The sequence below is a fragment of the Nansenia antarctica genome, assembly GCF_963989245.1.
Source record: "Nansenia antarctica genome assembly, chromosome: 3".
Lineage (NCBI taxonomy): Eukaryota > Metazoa > Chordata > Actinopteri > Argentiniformes > Microstomatidae > Nansenia > Nansenia antarctica.
This window is the reverse complement of record NC_137688.1, coordinates 2532950-2550932: the sequence shown is the minus strand read 5'-3', so window position 1 is coordinate 2550932 and position 17983 is coordinate 2532950. Positions and strand designations below refer to the sequence as shown.

Here is a 17983-nt window from a genome sequence, read left to right as displayed (position 1 = left end):
TCCTGCACCCGCCGCCTGCTCATCTGTCACTTCCTGTGCTGCATGGCTCGCTCGCCGCGCGGCCGTCGTCCCCTCCTGTGCGTCCTTGGGTTGTGGACGGCATTTTGTCAAGGTGGTATGAAATGACCCGTCCAAACAGGGGATTCATCCATCTTCGTTTCCTATTGACAGAGGGACAGTGGAAAAAGCAGCAGCATCCGCAACATTCGAATCGGTGCAAAAAAAACAAAACGCTAAGCCTGTTTAGTTATGAGATTCCGTTCGTTCGTTCTTCTTCAGGCTTTTTCACCGTTTCTATTGACAGGGACGACAAAAAGTGCAATTGTTGCCGCCGTTGTTTGTTGAGATCAAACCAACTGCGGACTACAACATGTCTGTAGTTGGAAATAAATCATCTGCTGTCATAGGGCCATAGTGTGTGTGTGCGTGTGCGTGTGCGTGTGTGTGTGTGTGTGTGTCTGCGTGTGTGTGTGTGTGTGTGCGTGCGTGCGTGCGTGCATGCGGGGGGGGTGGGGTGTTACATGTATAGGAGACTGGTGCTGTGACTGGTTCTACAGTATGATCGTGGGACAGATCGTGGGTCTTTGTGACTGTTTCTACAGTATGGACAGATCGTGGGTCTTTGTGACTGGTTCTACAGTATGGACAGATAGTGGGTCTTTGTGACTGGTTCTACAGTATGGACAGATGGTGGGGTCTTTGTGACTGGTTCTACAGTATGGACAGATCGTGGGTCTTTGTGACTGGTTCTACAGTATGGACAGATCGTGGGTCTTTGTGACTGGTTCTACAGTATGGACAGATTGTGGGTCTTTGTGACTGGTTCTACAGTATGGACAGATCGTGGGTCTTTGTGACTGGTTCTACAGTATGGACAGATCGTGGGTCTTTGTGACTGGTTCTACAGTATGGACAGATCGTGGGTCTTTGTGACTGGTTGTACAGTATGGACAGATCGTGGGTCTTTGTGACTGGTTCTACAGTATGGACAGATCATGGGTCTTTGTGACTGGTTCTACAGTATGATCTTGGGACAGATGGTGGGTCTTATGGACAGGCTGAAAGGTCAATGACTCCATCTGTTGGCTACTGGCAGTCAGTGCTGTTCCCTACAGACGTTCCAATAGTCTGAAGTGTGCAGTGTGATGTTACAGTGTGTTTCCGGAGGCCTGTTATACAACTTTTGATGTCCTCCTTTTTATGTATTTGTTCGGAGATTTGTATCAACAAATCTCATTTGAAGGACAATAGACATCATCTGAATGTGAGTGGAATCACAGGCAGCACTCGCATTGTATCAAAGTAACTAAAAGAACAAATTCAAACTTCAAACAACTGACCTTTTGTTTTGGTGTGATTTTATTCATTCATTTGAGCACCGATGATCGTCAAAGTTAGTAAGTCGTCTCTTTCCTGACATTTTCCACTTTTTTTTTTCTAGTTCCTCGGGAACACAGAAGTTGAAGCCCCGAAAGGCACGGATATTGTTAAGGATGCAGTAAGAAAGTTGAAGGTGAGTTATACAGTTCATATTCTGACGCTGGTTTTCTCTGTGTACCACATGTACAAAAGAAGAGGTTTGGTGAGGCTGCATTCTCATTTTATGCGCCCAGATTGTGGAATGCACTGCCAGTTTACATTAGGGATGCAACCTCAGCAAATATGTTCAAGTCAAGACTAAAAACCCATCTTTTTAATATTGCCTTTAAATGACTAAATAATTAAATTAAGATTATAAAAACCCATCCTTTTAATGTTGCATTTAAGTTACAAAATAATTAAATTAAGAGTATATAATGATTAAAGCACTTTGAGCTGCAACGTTTGCAGGAAAAGCGCTATACAAATAAAGTTATTATTATTATTATTATTATTATTATTATTATTATTATTATTATTATTATTATTATTATTATTATTATTATTATTATACCTAATCTGGGATCCCAGAGTCTCATCTCATAGGTTCAAAGTGCTGCAGCTGCATCTCTGCTGGTGATAACCCTCCCCCGTTCACTGGTGCCCTCTTGGTTACATCCCAACTGGCACGAATTACAAGGAATGACAGGGTTCCCACGGGTCCTTGAAATCCTTGAAAGTTTGTGAATTTGAGAAAAAAAAATCAAGGGCTTAAATGTTTTTGAAAATAGACATGGGTCATTGAAAGTGCTTGAATTCCCCTCTCTCTCTCTAAGAAAAAAATATATATATTAAAAACTATTTTTAACGTTATTATAGTAGATAAGTCTCTGTATTGCTTAACTAACATAACACAGTAACTTTACACAAATTGTTCAGTGTCTTGCCCAAGGACACTTCGACATGTGGCCAGCCGGGGCTCGAACCGCCGATCTGCCAACCTTGCGATCATTAGACGGCGGCTCTTTTTTTTTTTTTTATCTTTTATTATAAAAATATTCTTTTAAATACAATCATAGCTATACATATTCATACATGTTCATTTTATAGCCTTCATTGTATTCTAATTCAAATAAAATAAATTAAAAACCAATAGATAAAAACAAAACACACCCATACCATTTTGGTATGAGATGCATCCATCTATTATTCCGTCAGTCCTTCATAACCAAGATAACCCTTTATCATAAATCAATAACAAATGAATGCAACACAAAAAACATCTTCAAAAATCTAAATCAAACTCCAACCCTCCATCCACCACCACTCTTATAAACCCACAATCCCTAATAAACAACTTCTCAAAATCTTTTTGCCCTGTCTTGTGCATCAGTCCCACATTCTTCCTGACCAATCCCTCAAAGACTTTCCACACCGTTATCCACTTTCCCTCAAATCTTGCTAAATTCCTCCTCAAATAAATTGCATACCTAGCCTGTGATAATACATAATTTAAACACCATATATTCACTCCCCTTCTCTTTCCCTCCACCCCAAAAACCACCATCCTCCTCCACTCCTGCATCCCCACCACCTCCACCCCCCAATGCTTCTTCACTAGTCCTTTCAACCTTTCTTCGAATCCCTTCATTTCTTTACATTCAAACAGCATGTGCATTAAGTTCTCATCCTGTATCCCACACACATCACACTCCCTCGAAACTGTTCTGTCTACCTGATGCAACACCACCTTAGTATAAACCCTGTTATGCCTAAGCATAAAATCAAAACGAGTACATTCTAAACTATTATATTTTAAAAATAAATTCCTCCATATGTTCTTCACCTCCAATCCTGGGAACACCTGCCTCCACACCTTCTCTGCCGCAGGCTCCTTCACTCTGCTCTCCAACAGTGCCCAGTAGCACTCCTTCACCTTAACCGCTGAGAAGTCCCGCACTGTTTCCCCTTTCCCTAGTCTTAACTTAGGTAACTCTGTTTGCTCCTTCCCTTTTAACTCCCTATCTAACCTACTCACCCACTCCCCTGGTATACTCTGCTTTATTTTATTATACATGCTCACTATTTCTCCCCTTCTCATCTCCTCATCTGTTTCCCTAACAACTTCTATAATTGCCTGCTCTGATAGGAACCCTGGCACTACCTCATACCTAAAATCCCTTACTCTAATCAGTCCTGCCCTCCAGAAACTCCTAGATTCTAACATTTTCCCCTCTCTTCTAATTACCGGGTTCAATAAAACTGGAACATTTAGTATCTCCCCTCTCTTCTCACACTCATATCCTACCTGAGGCAAAAAACTACCCCAGGCTTTAAACACCTCTTTATAGAATTCCGGCACCCTATCATACATCCGTACTTTAAAGCACATCAACAACCCATAATCCCCACACCCCCCACATCTATGTACCCATTCCCTAAAGTATCCTTTCCATCCATGTCCTTCCTCCCCATACAAAAACCTTTTGACTGTTCTGACTCTCATTGCCCTCATCTTTACTTCCAAATCTACCAGTTTCAACCCTCCTTTATCATAATCTGCTACTAATACATCATACGCTATTTTAACCCCCTTTCCTCTCCACAAAAAATCTGACACTAACATCCTGGTTTCTTTTAGAACCCACTCTGGTACATTCAATACTCCTAATACATAAACATATTTTGACATTAACAGTGCATTAACAATTACAACTTTTCCCTTCAGTTTCATGTTCCTTTGCTTCCAATAATTCAATGTTGTTCTTATTTTATTCAAAACCCCTGTCCATGTGTAATCAACAGCCTCCCTGTCATCCTCTCCAAGATATATCCCCAACACTTTTATCATCCCCTTTACAATTTTCAAATCAAAAACACAATTGTCTGTATTCACTCCCCCTATACACAACATTTCAGACTTGTCAACATTCACTTTTGCACCAGAAGCCTTTCCATATATGTTTACACACCCCATTATTTTGTTCACACTATTTACATCCCTGACAGTACATGTCGTGTCATCTGCATATTGATGGATTATGCTAACTCCTCCCCCCGGCATATTTATTCCCTTAATTTCTTTCTCCTGCTTAATATACGCTGCCAATGGCTCCACAGATATGCTATATAGCAATGCTGACAGTGGACACCCTTGTCTTATTGATCTCCCCAAAGGGAAGGAGTCAGTCAATAATCCATCTATCTTTACTTTACTTCTTGCATTCTTATATAATAGTTCAATCCAATCCCTCATAACAGTCCCAATCCCAAAATGTTCCATTGTTTTCAATAAAAAAACATGTTCCACCCTGTCAAAAGCCTTATTTAAATCCAAAGATAACAATAAACCCCCTTCCTCCCTCATGTCCTTCACAACATCCCTTAATGTGCACATATTCTCTGCCACATCCCTCCCTGGGACTCCATAGGCCTGGGTAGGTGCAATCATGTTTTTCATTACTTTATTCAATCTATTTGCTAATACTTTTGCTATGGTTTTATAATCACAATTAAGTAATGATAATGCTCTATAATTCTGTAATTTGTTCCTGTCCCCTTTACCCTTATACAATAACGTGAGCACCCCCAAACCCATAGAGTCCGGAACAACCCTTTTATTCCCCATACACGTATACACTCTGCACAATATAGGGGCCAGGATGTCAACAAAAGCTTTATAAAATTCAGCCGTCAACCCATCCGAACCCGGACTCTTATTTGGGTTTAACCCCATGATGGCTGTCTTAACCTCCTCCACCCTTAGGTCTGCATCACACATTTTCCCTTCTTCTTCTGTCACCCTAGCTTCCACTGCTTCTAATACTTTATTCATACATTCCTCATTCACCCCCCCAGATGTATATAGGTCTGTATAAAATGACTGCACAGTATCCATTATTCCCACTAAGTCTGTTATTATTTCACCGTTATCATTCTCTAATTCCTTAATTTTCCCTTTCTCTTTCTGTCTCTTCTCTAAACCTAAAAAGAATGCTGTACTCCTTTCTCCCTCAACCACATACCTTGCCCTACTCCTTACTAAAGCACCTTCACACTTTCTCTTCTCTAGCTCCCTCAAATCTTCCCTCACTCTCAAATACTCTGCTAAATCATGCCCTGGAATATTATCAACTCTTTCCTGTTCTATTGCTAACCTTTTCTGCAAATCTCTTTCCTCCCTCACCCTCTCTTTTCCTCTCAGTTTTGCGAATGCTATTATTACAGCTTTTAATTTATCCTTCATCCCTTCCCACCACACACACACATCACTCTCATACATCTGGTCTTCCATAGCAACACTCACACACTCTCTTACTATCACCCCAAAACGTCTATCTTTCAGTAAACTTGCATTAAAGCACCATGTCCCTCCTCTTCCCCCTACGTTCCTCGCACCTAGCTGGAAAGACTGAGCATCGTGGTCGCTAAAGGCCATAAACCGATACTCAACCCTTCCAACCAGGTGCCTCACCTCCCTCTTCACTAAACATAAATCGATCCTTGATTGTCTCAAAACCCCCATCACCATTTGTCTCCTTGAAAAAACCTGTGCATCAGGGTGCCCCTCCCTCCATATATCCACCATTCCTCTTGTGCGCATCATTTCTAATAATACTGGGCGTGACGGATCATTCCTAAATTTCACCCCCCTTGTTACATCTAACCTGTCCACCACCACATTATAATCCCCAACCATAATACAATTCCCAACACATTTCTCTTTCAAAGATTCAAAAAAAACTTTCCTATATTTGTCCACATTTGGTGCATATATACAATATAGTGCATACTCTATCCCTTGATATTCGAACCCCACTCCCACCACTCTTCCCTCATTGTCATTCATTATATTCCTTACTTTTTTCACTACCCCATTCTTTACCAAAATAGCCACCCCACAAGCATACACAGTTCCATTACTCACATAAACTTGTCCATTCCACCTCCTTCTTACATCCTCCATTATGTCCTCTGTCCAATGCGTCTCCTGGAGGCATATAATCTCCTCTCTGTATGCTGCCAACACAAGCTCCATCTTCTTCCTATCCCTGAGTCCATTTGTGTTGACAGCAACAACCCTGACCATCGTCAAGATTACAAAGAAAAAGATCATGTACACCGCCATGTCATTTTCCTACCTTAGTCTTCTTCCCTTGTGCACCTTTTGCACCCCTTCCCGATCTTGTCCTCACCCTCTGTACATCCGCATATAGTCCTTCATCGGAACCTTTTCTTTTCCCCACGCCCTCTGTTGAAGGCCCTGCCTCATCCATCTCTCCATCCCTTACTGCGTTGTCTAGGCTGGCTCCAATCTCCTCTCTCTCTTTACCCTCCATTTCCACCGGACCAGGCCCCTCCGCTCCTCTCTCCACTTCCGGCTCCATCTGGGTCTCCTCCACCACCTCAGCTTGTCCTCCTCCCTCCGTCACGTCTTCATGGCTCCTTTCCCCACCTTCTCCTTGTGTCTCCACCACTTCCTCCTCCACCACCTCCTCCTCCTCTCCCTCCATCTCCTCTTCTTCGTCCCCCTCCTCCTCCTCCTCCTCCACCACCTCCTCCTCCTCCTCCTTCTCCTCCTCCTTCTCCTCCTCCTTCTCCCCCTCCTCCTCCTCCTCCTCCTCATCACTGCTCACTCTCTCTCCTCCATCATATCTCCTTCCCATGCATTCACGTGCATAATGTCCTTGTTTATTGCATTTGTAGCATACGAACTCCGGGCATTCTCGGATTACATGTCCTGGTTTGATACATAGCCTACATACCCTCACCTGCTTATCATGAATCACCCTAAAGTGATCCACTCCAACCAGGGTCTCAAACTTGGTAGAATAGGGCAAAGACCTCACCTCTTCGGTGAACTTCACCTTCATATATCTCGTCCCGTCTGCAATGTCAGTTCCCGGCCACGTCTTTCTTTTGATAGGTGATACCGCCTTCACCCCCCACGACTCCAGCCTGTACCTGATCACGTCGTCCTTCAGATATACCGGGAGATGCAAAAACGAGACCACCATTTCATCCACCGCCAAGTCCCTTCCCATTATTCTCACGTCTTTTATCATGAACCCATCCGTGAGCTTGTCCTTCCCTCTCCTCGATGCCAGCGTGATCTCATATTTCCTGTCTCCTTTATCCCGACAGCCCTCCACATTTCCACACACCTCCTTTATGCCTCGTAACATTTCCATCATGGTTATATTACTTCCCTGCTCCAGCCGCACTTCCACCGTTAAACTTGCGTCATACCGTTTGTCCGTGTTGCTATTATCGTCGTCCATTCCATTCGCGTTGTTCGTTGCCATGTCGTCCGTCCTTAGAAGCCCCCGATCAGCACGAAGCTGTCGGGGTACTCAAAATCCTTAACTCGCTTAAATAAAGATGTTATTATGATGTTCGTTTGTTTTTTTCAAAGACACGCACAAACTTTTCCTCAGTCCAAACACACCTGTTCAACTTCCGCTCATGCGCATAGACGGCGGCTCTACCTCCTGTGCCACAGCCACCCTCATCTCTCTCTATGCTTTCCATGTCAGCTCTCCAGCCCTTTAATTTCTCATACATACTGTATTAACATGAGCGATGTTCAACATAAGCCTTTTCCCTCTCATCTTTGCCTCTGTGGAGCACATTTTCATCCACTGGGAAAAGAGAACTGATTGAGTTATAGAATGCATGAAGGCTTTTCGTCTTTGAACGTTCTGTGATTGCTTTCCACATCCACGCTGTATTACAGTTGTCCAGCACTTACACCCTGAGACGATTCCAATGCGTCCATGTGCACTCAGAGATCACGCTCACGTTAGCCAACGTTCATTGGATATGAATGCAGTGTTGTGTCCTTTATTAAAGAGTCATGTGTCCTGATTAAATCCCAGTAAGAATATGTATATGTATCTAAGTTTTAATTCCCTTTCTGTTTTCCCTTCATATATCAAAACTACTCCTGTCTATGTGTTACAGTACATGTGGGAATACGGTATATGTGGGAAAACTAGGGTTAGGGTTAGGGTAACCCTAACCTTAACCTTATACCTAACCTGAACCGTAGCACCCTATCACCTAAACCTAACCCTAACCCTAACCCTAACCCTAGTTTTCCCACATGTACCGTATTCCCACATGTACCGTAACATATGCACAGGTTACCGTGGTCGTAATAAGAACTCAACTTTCAATTCAAATATGTTGTATTTTATGCACCTGAGGAATGCTATTTTTGGAGAATCTGTTACTGGTTTTACTAGATAGAGCTCTGAACTGGTTATAGCCACTACGTATGATGTCATGATGTGAGTTTGGCTTATTTGACAAAGAAACAAGGAGTTCAGAATGACTTAGGACAGGTTACTGGGGTGTATTACGATCACTCTTTAGCTTGAATAATAATAATAATAATAATAATAATAATAATAATAATAATAATAATAATAATAATAATAATAATAATAATAATAATAATAATAATAATAATAATAATAATAATAATAATAATAATAATAATAATAATAATAATAATAATAATAATAATAATAATAATAATAATAATAATAATAATAATAATAATAATAATAATAATAATAATAATAATAATAATAATAATAATAATAATAATAATAATAATAATAATAATAATAATAATAATAATAATAATAATAATAATAATAATAATAATAATAATAATAATAATAATAATAATAATAATAATTAATAATAATAATATTAATACATAAGACTTATATAGCGCTTTTCTAGACACGCAAAGACGCTTTACAAACTGAAAAGATCGATTAGTAATAATAAAAAGAAACAAAAAATAAACAAAAGAAAGTATAGGGGCCTAATTAAGGTAGTGCTGGGGACACATGGGAAGGGGAGAGGGGGGAGAGGGTTAACTGGTGAGGGGGAGAGGGTTAACTGGTGAAGGCGAGCTTGAAGAGGTGGGTTTTGAGGGCCTGTTTAAATGTTGGCAGGGTGTTGGCCTGTCTGATGTGGTTGGGGAGGGCGTTCCAGAGGGACGGGGCTGCGGCTGAAAAGGCCCCATCAACCCAGGTCCAGGAGCTCGGTCCTGAATAATATGTGATGTGTGTATCCCGGCAATTAAGTAGAAATTTAACATTTCCCACTTTTACTCTCTGGGTAGTTTCAGAGGCATATCAAGAAGTCTGAGGGTCAGAAGACTCCCAAGGTGGAATTGCAAATCTCCATTTACGGAGTGAAGATCTTAGATCCCAAGACAAAAGTAAGTCCAAGTAAGCCCATCTCAGGAAAGCAGACTACATACACCCATACCCAGGTAGAGTGCTACCAAGGGGTCACTGCTGTCTAAACTAAAGCGTCGATGTTACTTGTTTTACCCCCAGGATGTGCAGTACGATGTTACTTGTTTTACCCCCAGGATGTGCAGTACGATGTTACTTGTTTTACCCCCAGGATGTGCAGTACGATGTTACTTGTTTTACCCCCAGGATGTGCAGTACGATGTTACTTGTTTTACCCCCAGGATGTGCAGTACAACTGTCAGTTGCATCGGATATCCTTCTGTGCGGACGACAAAACCGACAAAAGGATATTCACCTTCATCTGCAAAGACACGGAAACCAACAAACACCTTTGCTACGTGTTCGACAGTGAGAAATGTGTAAGATCTCCAAGCTTTGAATTAAAACCATGCCTTTTTTTTTTTCAAGTTGTGTTTTAGATATGAATCCGTTGAGTTACATCCTTTGTTTTGACTATACAAACTACAATAGCTACAGTCACACAGCTAATTATTGGAAGGATTGTGTGTGGGTCTTTCCGCAAGCAGGATCTTTCCGCAAGCAGGATCTTTCCGCAAGCAGGATCTTTCCGCAAGCAGGATTCAGCCTATCTTTACATTACAGCCATTTAATGATCTGCCTTCTTTCTTTTTCCATTCTGATTAAAGGGCCTTTTTTTTCCATTGAGTGAGGCTTTTTTTTTTATTGAGTGAGGCTCACATATTGTTAACTTGGTCATAAAGAGGATGTTGTTGATACTGTGTTCCAGGCAGAGGAGATAACCCTAACCATCGGCCAGGCCTTCGATCTGGCCTACAAGAAGTTCCTGGAGTCTGGAGGGAAAGACGTGGAGACACGAAAACAGATAGGAACCTTACAGAAAAGGGTAAGATTCAACCACTGGACCGGTGTGGCATGGGACTGCTCCTTACCTGGCCCTTACCTGCCAGGGCTCCACATACTGTTGACCATTTGATCATTTGTGACGTTAGAATTATAAGGCTCTATCTCCATTTTTGTCAAAATTTAGTTTTTTTACATAATCTGATATATTAGGTGTTTATTAATGCCTGTGTGGTGTTATTTTTAAAATGTTGAAATTTTGTAGTTAGTAATTAATAAAATACAAAGGTTCCATCTCACAAAACATAATGGAATGTAAAAACTTTGAAGCTCAATATCTCTGAACTACCCTAGACGGAGATAGAACCATATCATTCTAAGCTCACGAATTGATCATGAGAAACCTAATGAATGTATACGTGTGTAATTGTAGTCTGTACACTGATTTGGTAGGCAATATGTGACAGGGGCTTGAGAAAGGTATTCCAAGTCGGCAACCGTGATTTTTTTTCTATTACTAAATGTATTTATTTATTTTTATGTTGGTGTTGAAGAGCCCCACTCAATATAACAAACAACCGTTTTAGGATCACTAAATACTTACGGTACATTGGGGGGAATAAGTATTAGTAACACAACACCTTTGCAGATATTCACATGAAATGCAGACCACACATTGGAGTTAACTCAATACAACTGCGCAGCTAAAGAAATTATAACACTCACATAAAAAAGATATGCGCAATAAAGGGGAATGACAGAGGAAAGAAGTATTATTTTAGACGCATCTAAGCTAGTGCGATGTTCTTTGTTTTTAACCACCAGTGTGTTCGTTTGGGTTCAGGACCATCTTTCTCCGCTAGTTGAGTTGAACCAAATGTTCTTCAACTATTTCAATGTATGACACATCATTTGAAAGCCTACATTCTGCACTTTCATAATCTGTGAGAAAAAAAAAACGGAAAAATCACTTTGTCCACCTCTCACCAGCCCCTGTCACATTATGTGAAGTGAAGTGAAATTTTATTTATATAGCGCCTTTCGTACATGAATGCAACTCAAAGCGCTTTACAATAGAAAACAATGATTCCAAGATTACAAAAAGAGGGGGAGATGGGGGGGGGGGGGGGAGGGGACACAAGACAACAGTAGGGGAGGGGTGGGGGAAGGGAGGAAGGGATGGGGTTACATGTGCTACAGAAGGGCTTACTCCGAGGCATCGTCCTTGTCTTCACAGATTCAAGAACTGGAATCAGAAAACTCTGAGCTGAAGAAACAGCTCCAGAACCTGGAGGTGCAGCTGATGATCTCTCCTGTAACACCAGTAAGAACTGCATACAGCTGTTTTTACCCTGTGTGTGAACGAACTGCGGACTGCTCCAGAATCCAGAATTGTACAGTATTCGGTTGTTAAGTCGTGACGTGTTTCCGAGTCCAAAGTTGGCTGAGACGCTCTCTTCGAAATACCTCAGTAATAATAATAATTCGTTATATTTGTATAGCACTTTTCCGAGGCTCAAAGACGCTGACAATATGAGAAAAACGGGAAAGTCTCTGCGTCCCTTGTTGTATGAATAGATCCGAGTCTAAAAAACAATTGAACTGTCATTCTACCGCTGTAGTACACTGGTACTCTGGTGCGGGGATTTCTTTATTTGGACCCGGAAATTGCTAAGCGCATTGAGTTGCATCTTGTAAGAAATGCGCTATACAAATAAAATTTGATTTGATTTGATTTGATAAACGTCACGTGTGACATCAGACAACCGAATACTATTAAAATGAATGGAAAGGTGTGGCTATTCGGGCGGTGGCCAAACGTATCTGTAGACTGTTGGTGTGGAGGCTAGGCTTTTACTCCAGCCAAGCAGTAACATACAGTACCATAGCAGTTTGACTTTGATTAGTTGAATCGAGGTGTGTTACTTTGGCTGTAACAAGCGCCGGCCCCTCTACAGATCAGGCTGGACACCACTTGTTTTACATTTACATTTTTGGCGTTTAACAGACGCCTTATTCCAAAGCGACTTACAATCAATACATTTGACTAAGCAAGTGAATCATCAATCCACCAGTCGTAGCAGGAAGAGTATTCTAGCTCTGGCCAGGGGCCATTGGCAGTCTCTGTGATAGAAGGAAAATGTTTTTATTTTTTTATATATATATCTTTATTTATTTATTTATATATAGACACTGTAGAGACCGAGAAACAGTACAAGGGGGTTAGTAGTTAGAAGTCTTAGGGGACACAGTATAGGGGAAAAGCGGGTGTCTCAGGAGGAGCAGTTACTGCACGTCACTTGTTCATGCATGTCATACGCCAGTCTTGATATTTGGGATGTAGATGTAGTTCTTTTTGAAAAACGTTTCACTTTTCAGAAAATGCAGGTTGAGAGAGGACGCTGGCATTGCTTGTTTTCGCCGCTTCTACGCACGAAATCTAGATATACTTGCAGTATACAGAGTAGATAGTCCTACAAAGACACTTAGATTTTGATTCAGTCATCTAAAAATTTATTAGACCCCTATACTTTCTATTTATTTTTTGGTTTCTTTTTTATTTTACTACTCAATCTTTTCAGTTTGTAAAGCGTCTTTGAGTGTCTAGAAAAGCCCTATATAAGTCTACTGTATTATTATTATTATTATTATTATCATTATTATTATTATTATTATTATTATTATTATTATTATTATTATTATTATTATTATTACTTATTATAGTTCTTCTGTCTTTCCTTTTCCCACTAAACCTTCTTGATGTGATGTGTCCACAGCTTCTGCACATAGACTCTAGTAACAAGGCCTACATGCTCCAGCGGCCCTCCTCTCTCTTCTGGTGTCACAACCTGACGTCCTTCTCCTGTCTGGAGATCTCCTCTGTCACGCTCACCCCTATGAGCTCTCCAGAGTCTGACCTCTCCTCCGCAGGCCTACTAACTCCTCCTCCTCCTCCTCCTCCTGCTAAACCCTCAGCTCTCCTCCCTGCCAAGCCTGCAGACGGCCTCAGCATCCCACGTCCTCGTGTAAACAACTCTATGCCTTCTTCTTCCTTGTCTGCACTGACACTCTTGATTTTCTTTCCCCCCTTTCTTTCTTCATTGCTTTCTCTTCCCTTTCTCTCTGTCTCTCTCTCCACCCTCTTTTCCTCTTATCTCTGTTTATTGTTTAAATAATAGTGCACTCGTCTAGTGACTGAGCAGTGGCAAGTCACTATTACTACATGTTCTAGACCCTGTATGAGCTGTGGTTAGTTGGACAGTTATGGCTCCATGTATTGCCAATACATTTTAGTCTAGCTGTAGTCAGCGACGAAAACTCGACTAAAGTTTTTTGGAGTTTTTGTGGACTGAGACTGCACTGGAATGTTTTCAGTTTTCATCAACTGGAACTGGACTGGAACTAAGAAAAATGGAGGTGACTTGGTGTGACTAGAACTGGTGTGCATCTTCATCTAAACACCAAAGTGACTAAAAAGCCTGCCAAAATTAACACTGCAAGTGACATATTATTCATAACTCCAAATGCCAAATCTGCTTATTTACCTATAAGTTTTTTTTTTTTTTTTTTGCATTAAGTGTAATAAAAGATTTAGGCTACATTGAATGTACACCTCAAACTGGCCTACTGAAGTAACATTGTAATGGGAAGTCATCTGTATCCCCTCTGTGTATCTACAGGCAGGCAGCGTCTCCATGAAGCCCCAGAAGTCTACAGACGTGTTTGACATGGTCCCCTTCTCTCCTGTGTCCCCGCTGCTGCCCACGCCAGCCAGCAACGGCACCCCGCCTCCACCCCCCACATCACCTCCTCCTAACATGAGTGAGTACACCACCCCACCTCCACCCCCTCCATCACCTCCTCCTGATATGAGTGAGTACACCACTTACCCTTCAGGCCAGCATTTGTGAAGCAGTTTTGGGATTTATAAATGTCCAGTATGACACAGTCATGTGAAAAAGATACCCCATGAAAACCCTTGTCTTTTTCAAAATATATGTAAACATATGGACATGCAATGGAAAATGGAGGTAATAACTAAACTAATACAACTGAAAACATTTATTTTTAAATATGATTTTGGGAAATAATAAAATATGATATATTAATATGAATGCAGGAAGAACTTACATGTATTACTACTTAAAATGCCTAAAATTAGAATGTAGAATCAACCAGTCAGCTGCCAATGGTTAAGGCCTTTGCACACCAATGCGTGCGTTTACGCCTGCGTATTTTTAATCCGTCATCCGAAAAAAAACGCTACGCACAGAGACCTTGCACACCGGTCCGTTGCGGAGTCCGTTGCGTTTTTTTACGTTGCGAACTTTCAGGGTCTGTTGACACGCCTACTCTCCTCTCCTCTCCTAACCCTTTCGCAATACGCAACATGGAGTCTTCAAGCAGTGAGGATGATTTTGTGCTCCTCGCACTTCTTGAAAATAGGAAAAGGAAAAGGAAATATTGGATCCACCCCATCCTCAGAACTCGTCGGCAGCAAGGGGAGTTTCAACTGCTAATAAAAGATCTGAGGAATTATTATTATCTTTCGTAATCAATACATACCATTCCCGATTCCAGTCTGCTCTCCAATACTCTGCCATATTCTGTCTTTATATTCTGAATCTTTGTAATCACAGCTCTTTTTTTCATAAAGAGCTTTGTGCTCTGACACAAGTAGTATTAGCTTCTCGGAGGCCATCAATTAATAATTAATTTTGCCATTTAGCAGACGCTTTTATCCAAAGCGACTTACAATTACGAATTACAGGGACATTCCCCCTGGAGTAACTGAGGGCTAAGTGCCTTACCCAAGGGCACACTAGTAGTGGTGTGGCTTCAGGCGGGATTTGAACTCACAACCTTCCGATCCCAAGTCCAACTCACTATCCACTAGACCACCACTACCCCACCATCACTTTCTCTTATTTTATCACTTTTTTTTATTACTTTACCTCAGAGATGTGTGTCTCTCACTATTTACCTCAGAGATGTCTCTCACTGTTTACCTCAGTGTACATTCGTACGGTGGCCAGAGTTGGCCAGAGTAAAAAAAAAAAAAAAAACTACTCTCAAAACGCTTTTGACGGACGCGAAAACGCAGAAAATCGAAACTGTTGCGTTGCATTGGTGTGCAAGCGTGGTTGACACAACATGAGTTCTAATTTATTTTTTTAACGGACGTAAAAAACGCGCGTTGTGTGCAAGGGCCTTTAGAATTGGATTTTGGAGGAGCCTTTCTTTTTTTATATTTTTTGGGGGGATTTTTTATCCCTTTTTCACCCAATTTGGTATCCAATTGAACCCAACCTAGCATCCAATTATCCCCTGCCTATTGCGTAGGATCCGCCGCACGACCCCGTGGCCGGCAGCCCCAGAGGAGATTGCCAGGCAGACTAGCTGACTGGCTCCTCGAGCCCGACACCGTTATGCCGGCACCCCGGGGGCGCTGTTGCGCGACGGATCCTTGTCCGGAAATAGTCCTATACCGCCCTCGGGAGCGGCCGCTCAATATGCCGCTCCCTGTGTGCCCTGGCCATATCCGGGTCTGGCGAGACCGGGATTCGATCCCAGTCCCCGGTGGGCAGCTTGCACTAGTGGCTAGTGCTTAGACCGCTACGCCACCGCGGGGAGTTGGAGGAGCCTTTCTTATTCAAACCTCAGACATTTAACTTGGTTTGCTTTTGATTGCTTCGATCACCGTGGCACGATCAGAGGAGCGCTTTTCATTTTCATGGGAGGGAAGTAGGAAACCATCAGGGAGAGACTAAAGTTTGCCAGAGACTCCTACAACCCCTAGACAAACACCAGGACTCTGACAACCCCTAGACAAACACCAGGACTCTGACAACCCCTAGACAAACACCAGGACTTCTACAACCTCTAGACAAACACCAGGACTCCTACAACCTCTAGACAAACACCAGGACTCCTACAACCTCTAGACAAACACCAGGACACCTACAACCCCTAGACAAACACCAGGACTTCTACAACCTCTAGACAAACACCAGGACTTCTACAACCTCTAGACAAACACCAGGACTCCTACAACCTCTAGACAAACACCAGGACTCCTACAACCTCTAGACAAACACCAGGACACCTACAACCCCTAGACAAACACCAGGACTCCTACAACCTCTAGACAAACACCAGGACTCCTACAACCTCTAGACAAACACCAGGACTCCTACAACCCCTAGACAAACACCAGGACTCCTGGAACAAAGTGCTTTGGACAGATTAATCCAATGTTGAATTATTTGAGCACGGTAACAGAAGACATGTTTGGCGCAAAGACAGCATTTGAGCACAAGAACCTCAGAAAGGCAAAGGCAAAAAGTAATCTTTCAAAAACAAGAAAAAAAAGCTATAAAATTAGGGAAATATTACTTAAAACAAGCAAAACTATCTGGCTTGTAACTACTAGGCCCGCCACAGGCTCAGCTTCTACCCCTCAGCCGCCAGGCTGATAAATGACTCTGGCTTCCCCCTCCCCCCCGCCCCCAAGTCTGCCCAGGACTGAACTGGACTCACTGTAAAAACTCTGCACTGCACTTTACTTTATACCGCACTATCCAATGCACTGTTGTCTGTCCTGTGTTGTTGTTGTTGTGTTGTCCTGTTTTTTGACATGTGAAAAAAGTATAAACGCACTTGCTGTGGTGACGAAGCAAATTCCTATATGTGTAATGCATAGTGGCAATAAACGTTATCTCAATCTCAATCTCAATCTCAATCTCAATCTCAATCTACCAACAGAACAGGAAAACGTCACTTGCCAAGATTTAAACAAGTTAAACAAGTCAAACGTATCTTAAAACCAGTGCAGTCGGACAAAAAAACAAGCAAATATTCCCTTAATTTAAGATATTTAATCTTATTTAGATGTACTTTTTGCAGTGTGTCCAAAAATTGAAGCTAAAGCAGATGTGGATCATGCAACATGACAATGACCCAGAACATTCCAGTAAATCCACAGAGGAACGCCAAGGAAAAGAAAGAAATGGAGAGTTCTGGAATGGCCACATCAATGCCCGGATCTTAATCCTATTCAGTTGCATGACGTGTTTCCGGGTCCAACGTTGGCTGAGGCGCTCTCTTGAAATGCTGCAGTAATAATAATAATAAATAATAAATTATATTTGTATAGAGGCTCAAATATGGGAAAAACGGGAAAGTGCTGTGTCCCTTGTTGTATGAATAGATCCCAGTCTAATAAACGATTGAACTGTGAACTGTCATTCTACCGCTTTAGTACACTGGTACTCTGGTGCTTTAGTACACTGGTACTCTGGTGCTTTAGTACACTGGTACTCTGGTGCGGGGATTTCTTTATTTGGACCCGGAAATTGTTAAACGTCACGCGTGACGTCAGACTTAACAACCGAATTGAGATGCTATGGGGTGATTTGAGACGGGCAAGACACCCCTCAAACATCACACAGCTGAAAGAATTCTGCATGGGGTAAACTTTCTTCCAGTGGTAGACAGCCATGGTCTCAGGAAACATCTAA

At 41.8% G+C, this 17983-nt stretch overlaps 1 protein-coding gene across 1 annotated transcript in view; it reads left to right on the top strand.

Moving 5' to 3' along the window:
• The window catches only part of LOC308152473 (PTB domain-containing engulfment adapter protein 1-like), a gene marked incomplete at its 3' end in the record, with an annotated part of 44292 nt that overhangs the window by 20874 nt on the left and 5435 nt on the right, over positions 1–17983 (top strand). The window contains 7 exon segments of the mRNA XM_080525462.1: positions 1442–1513; positions 9503–9601; positions 9863–10000; positions 10390–10506; positions 11701–11787; positions 13241–13489; positions 14144–14285. Coding sequence (XP_080381588.1) covers positions 1442–1513; positions 9503–9601; positions 9863–10000; positions 10390–10506; positions 11701–11787; positions 13241–13489; positions 14144–14285 — 904 coding nt within the window.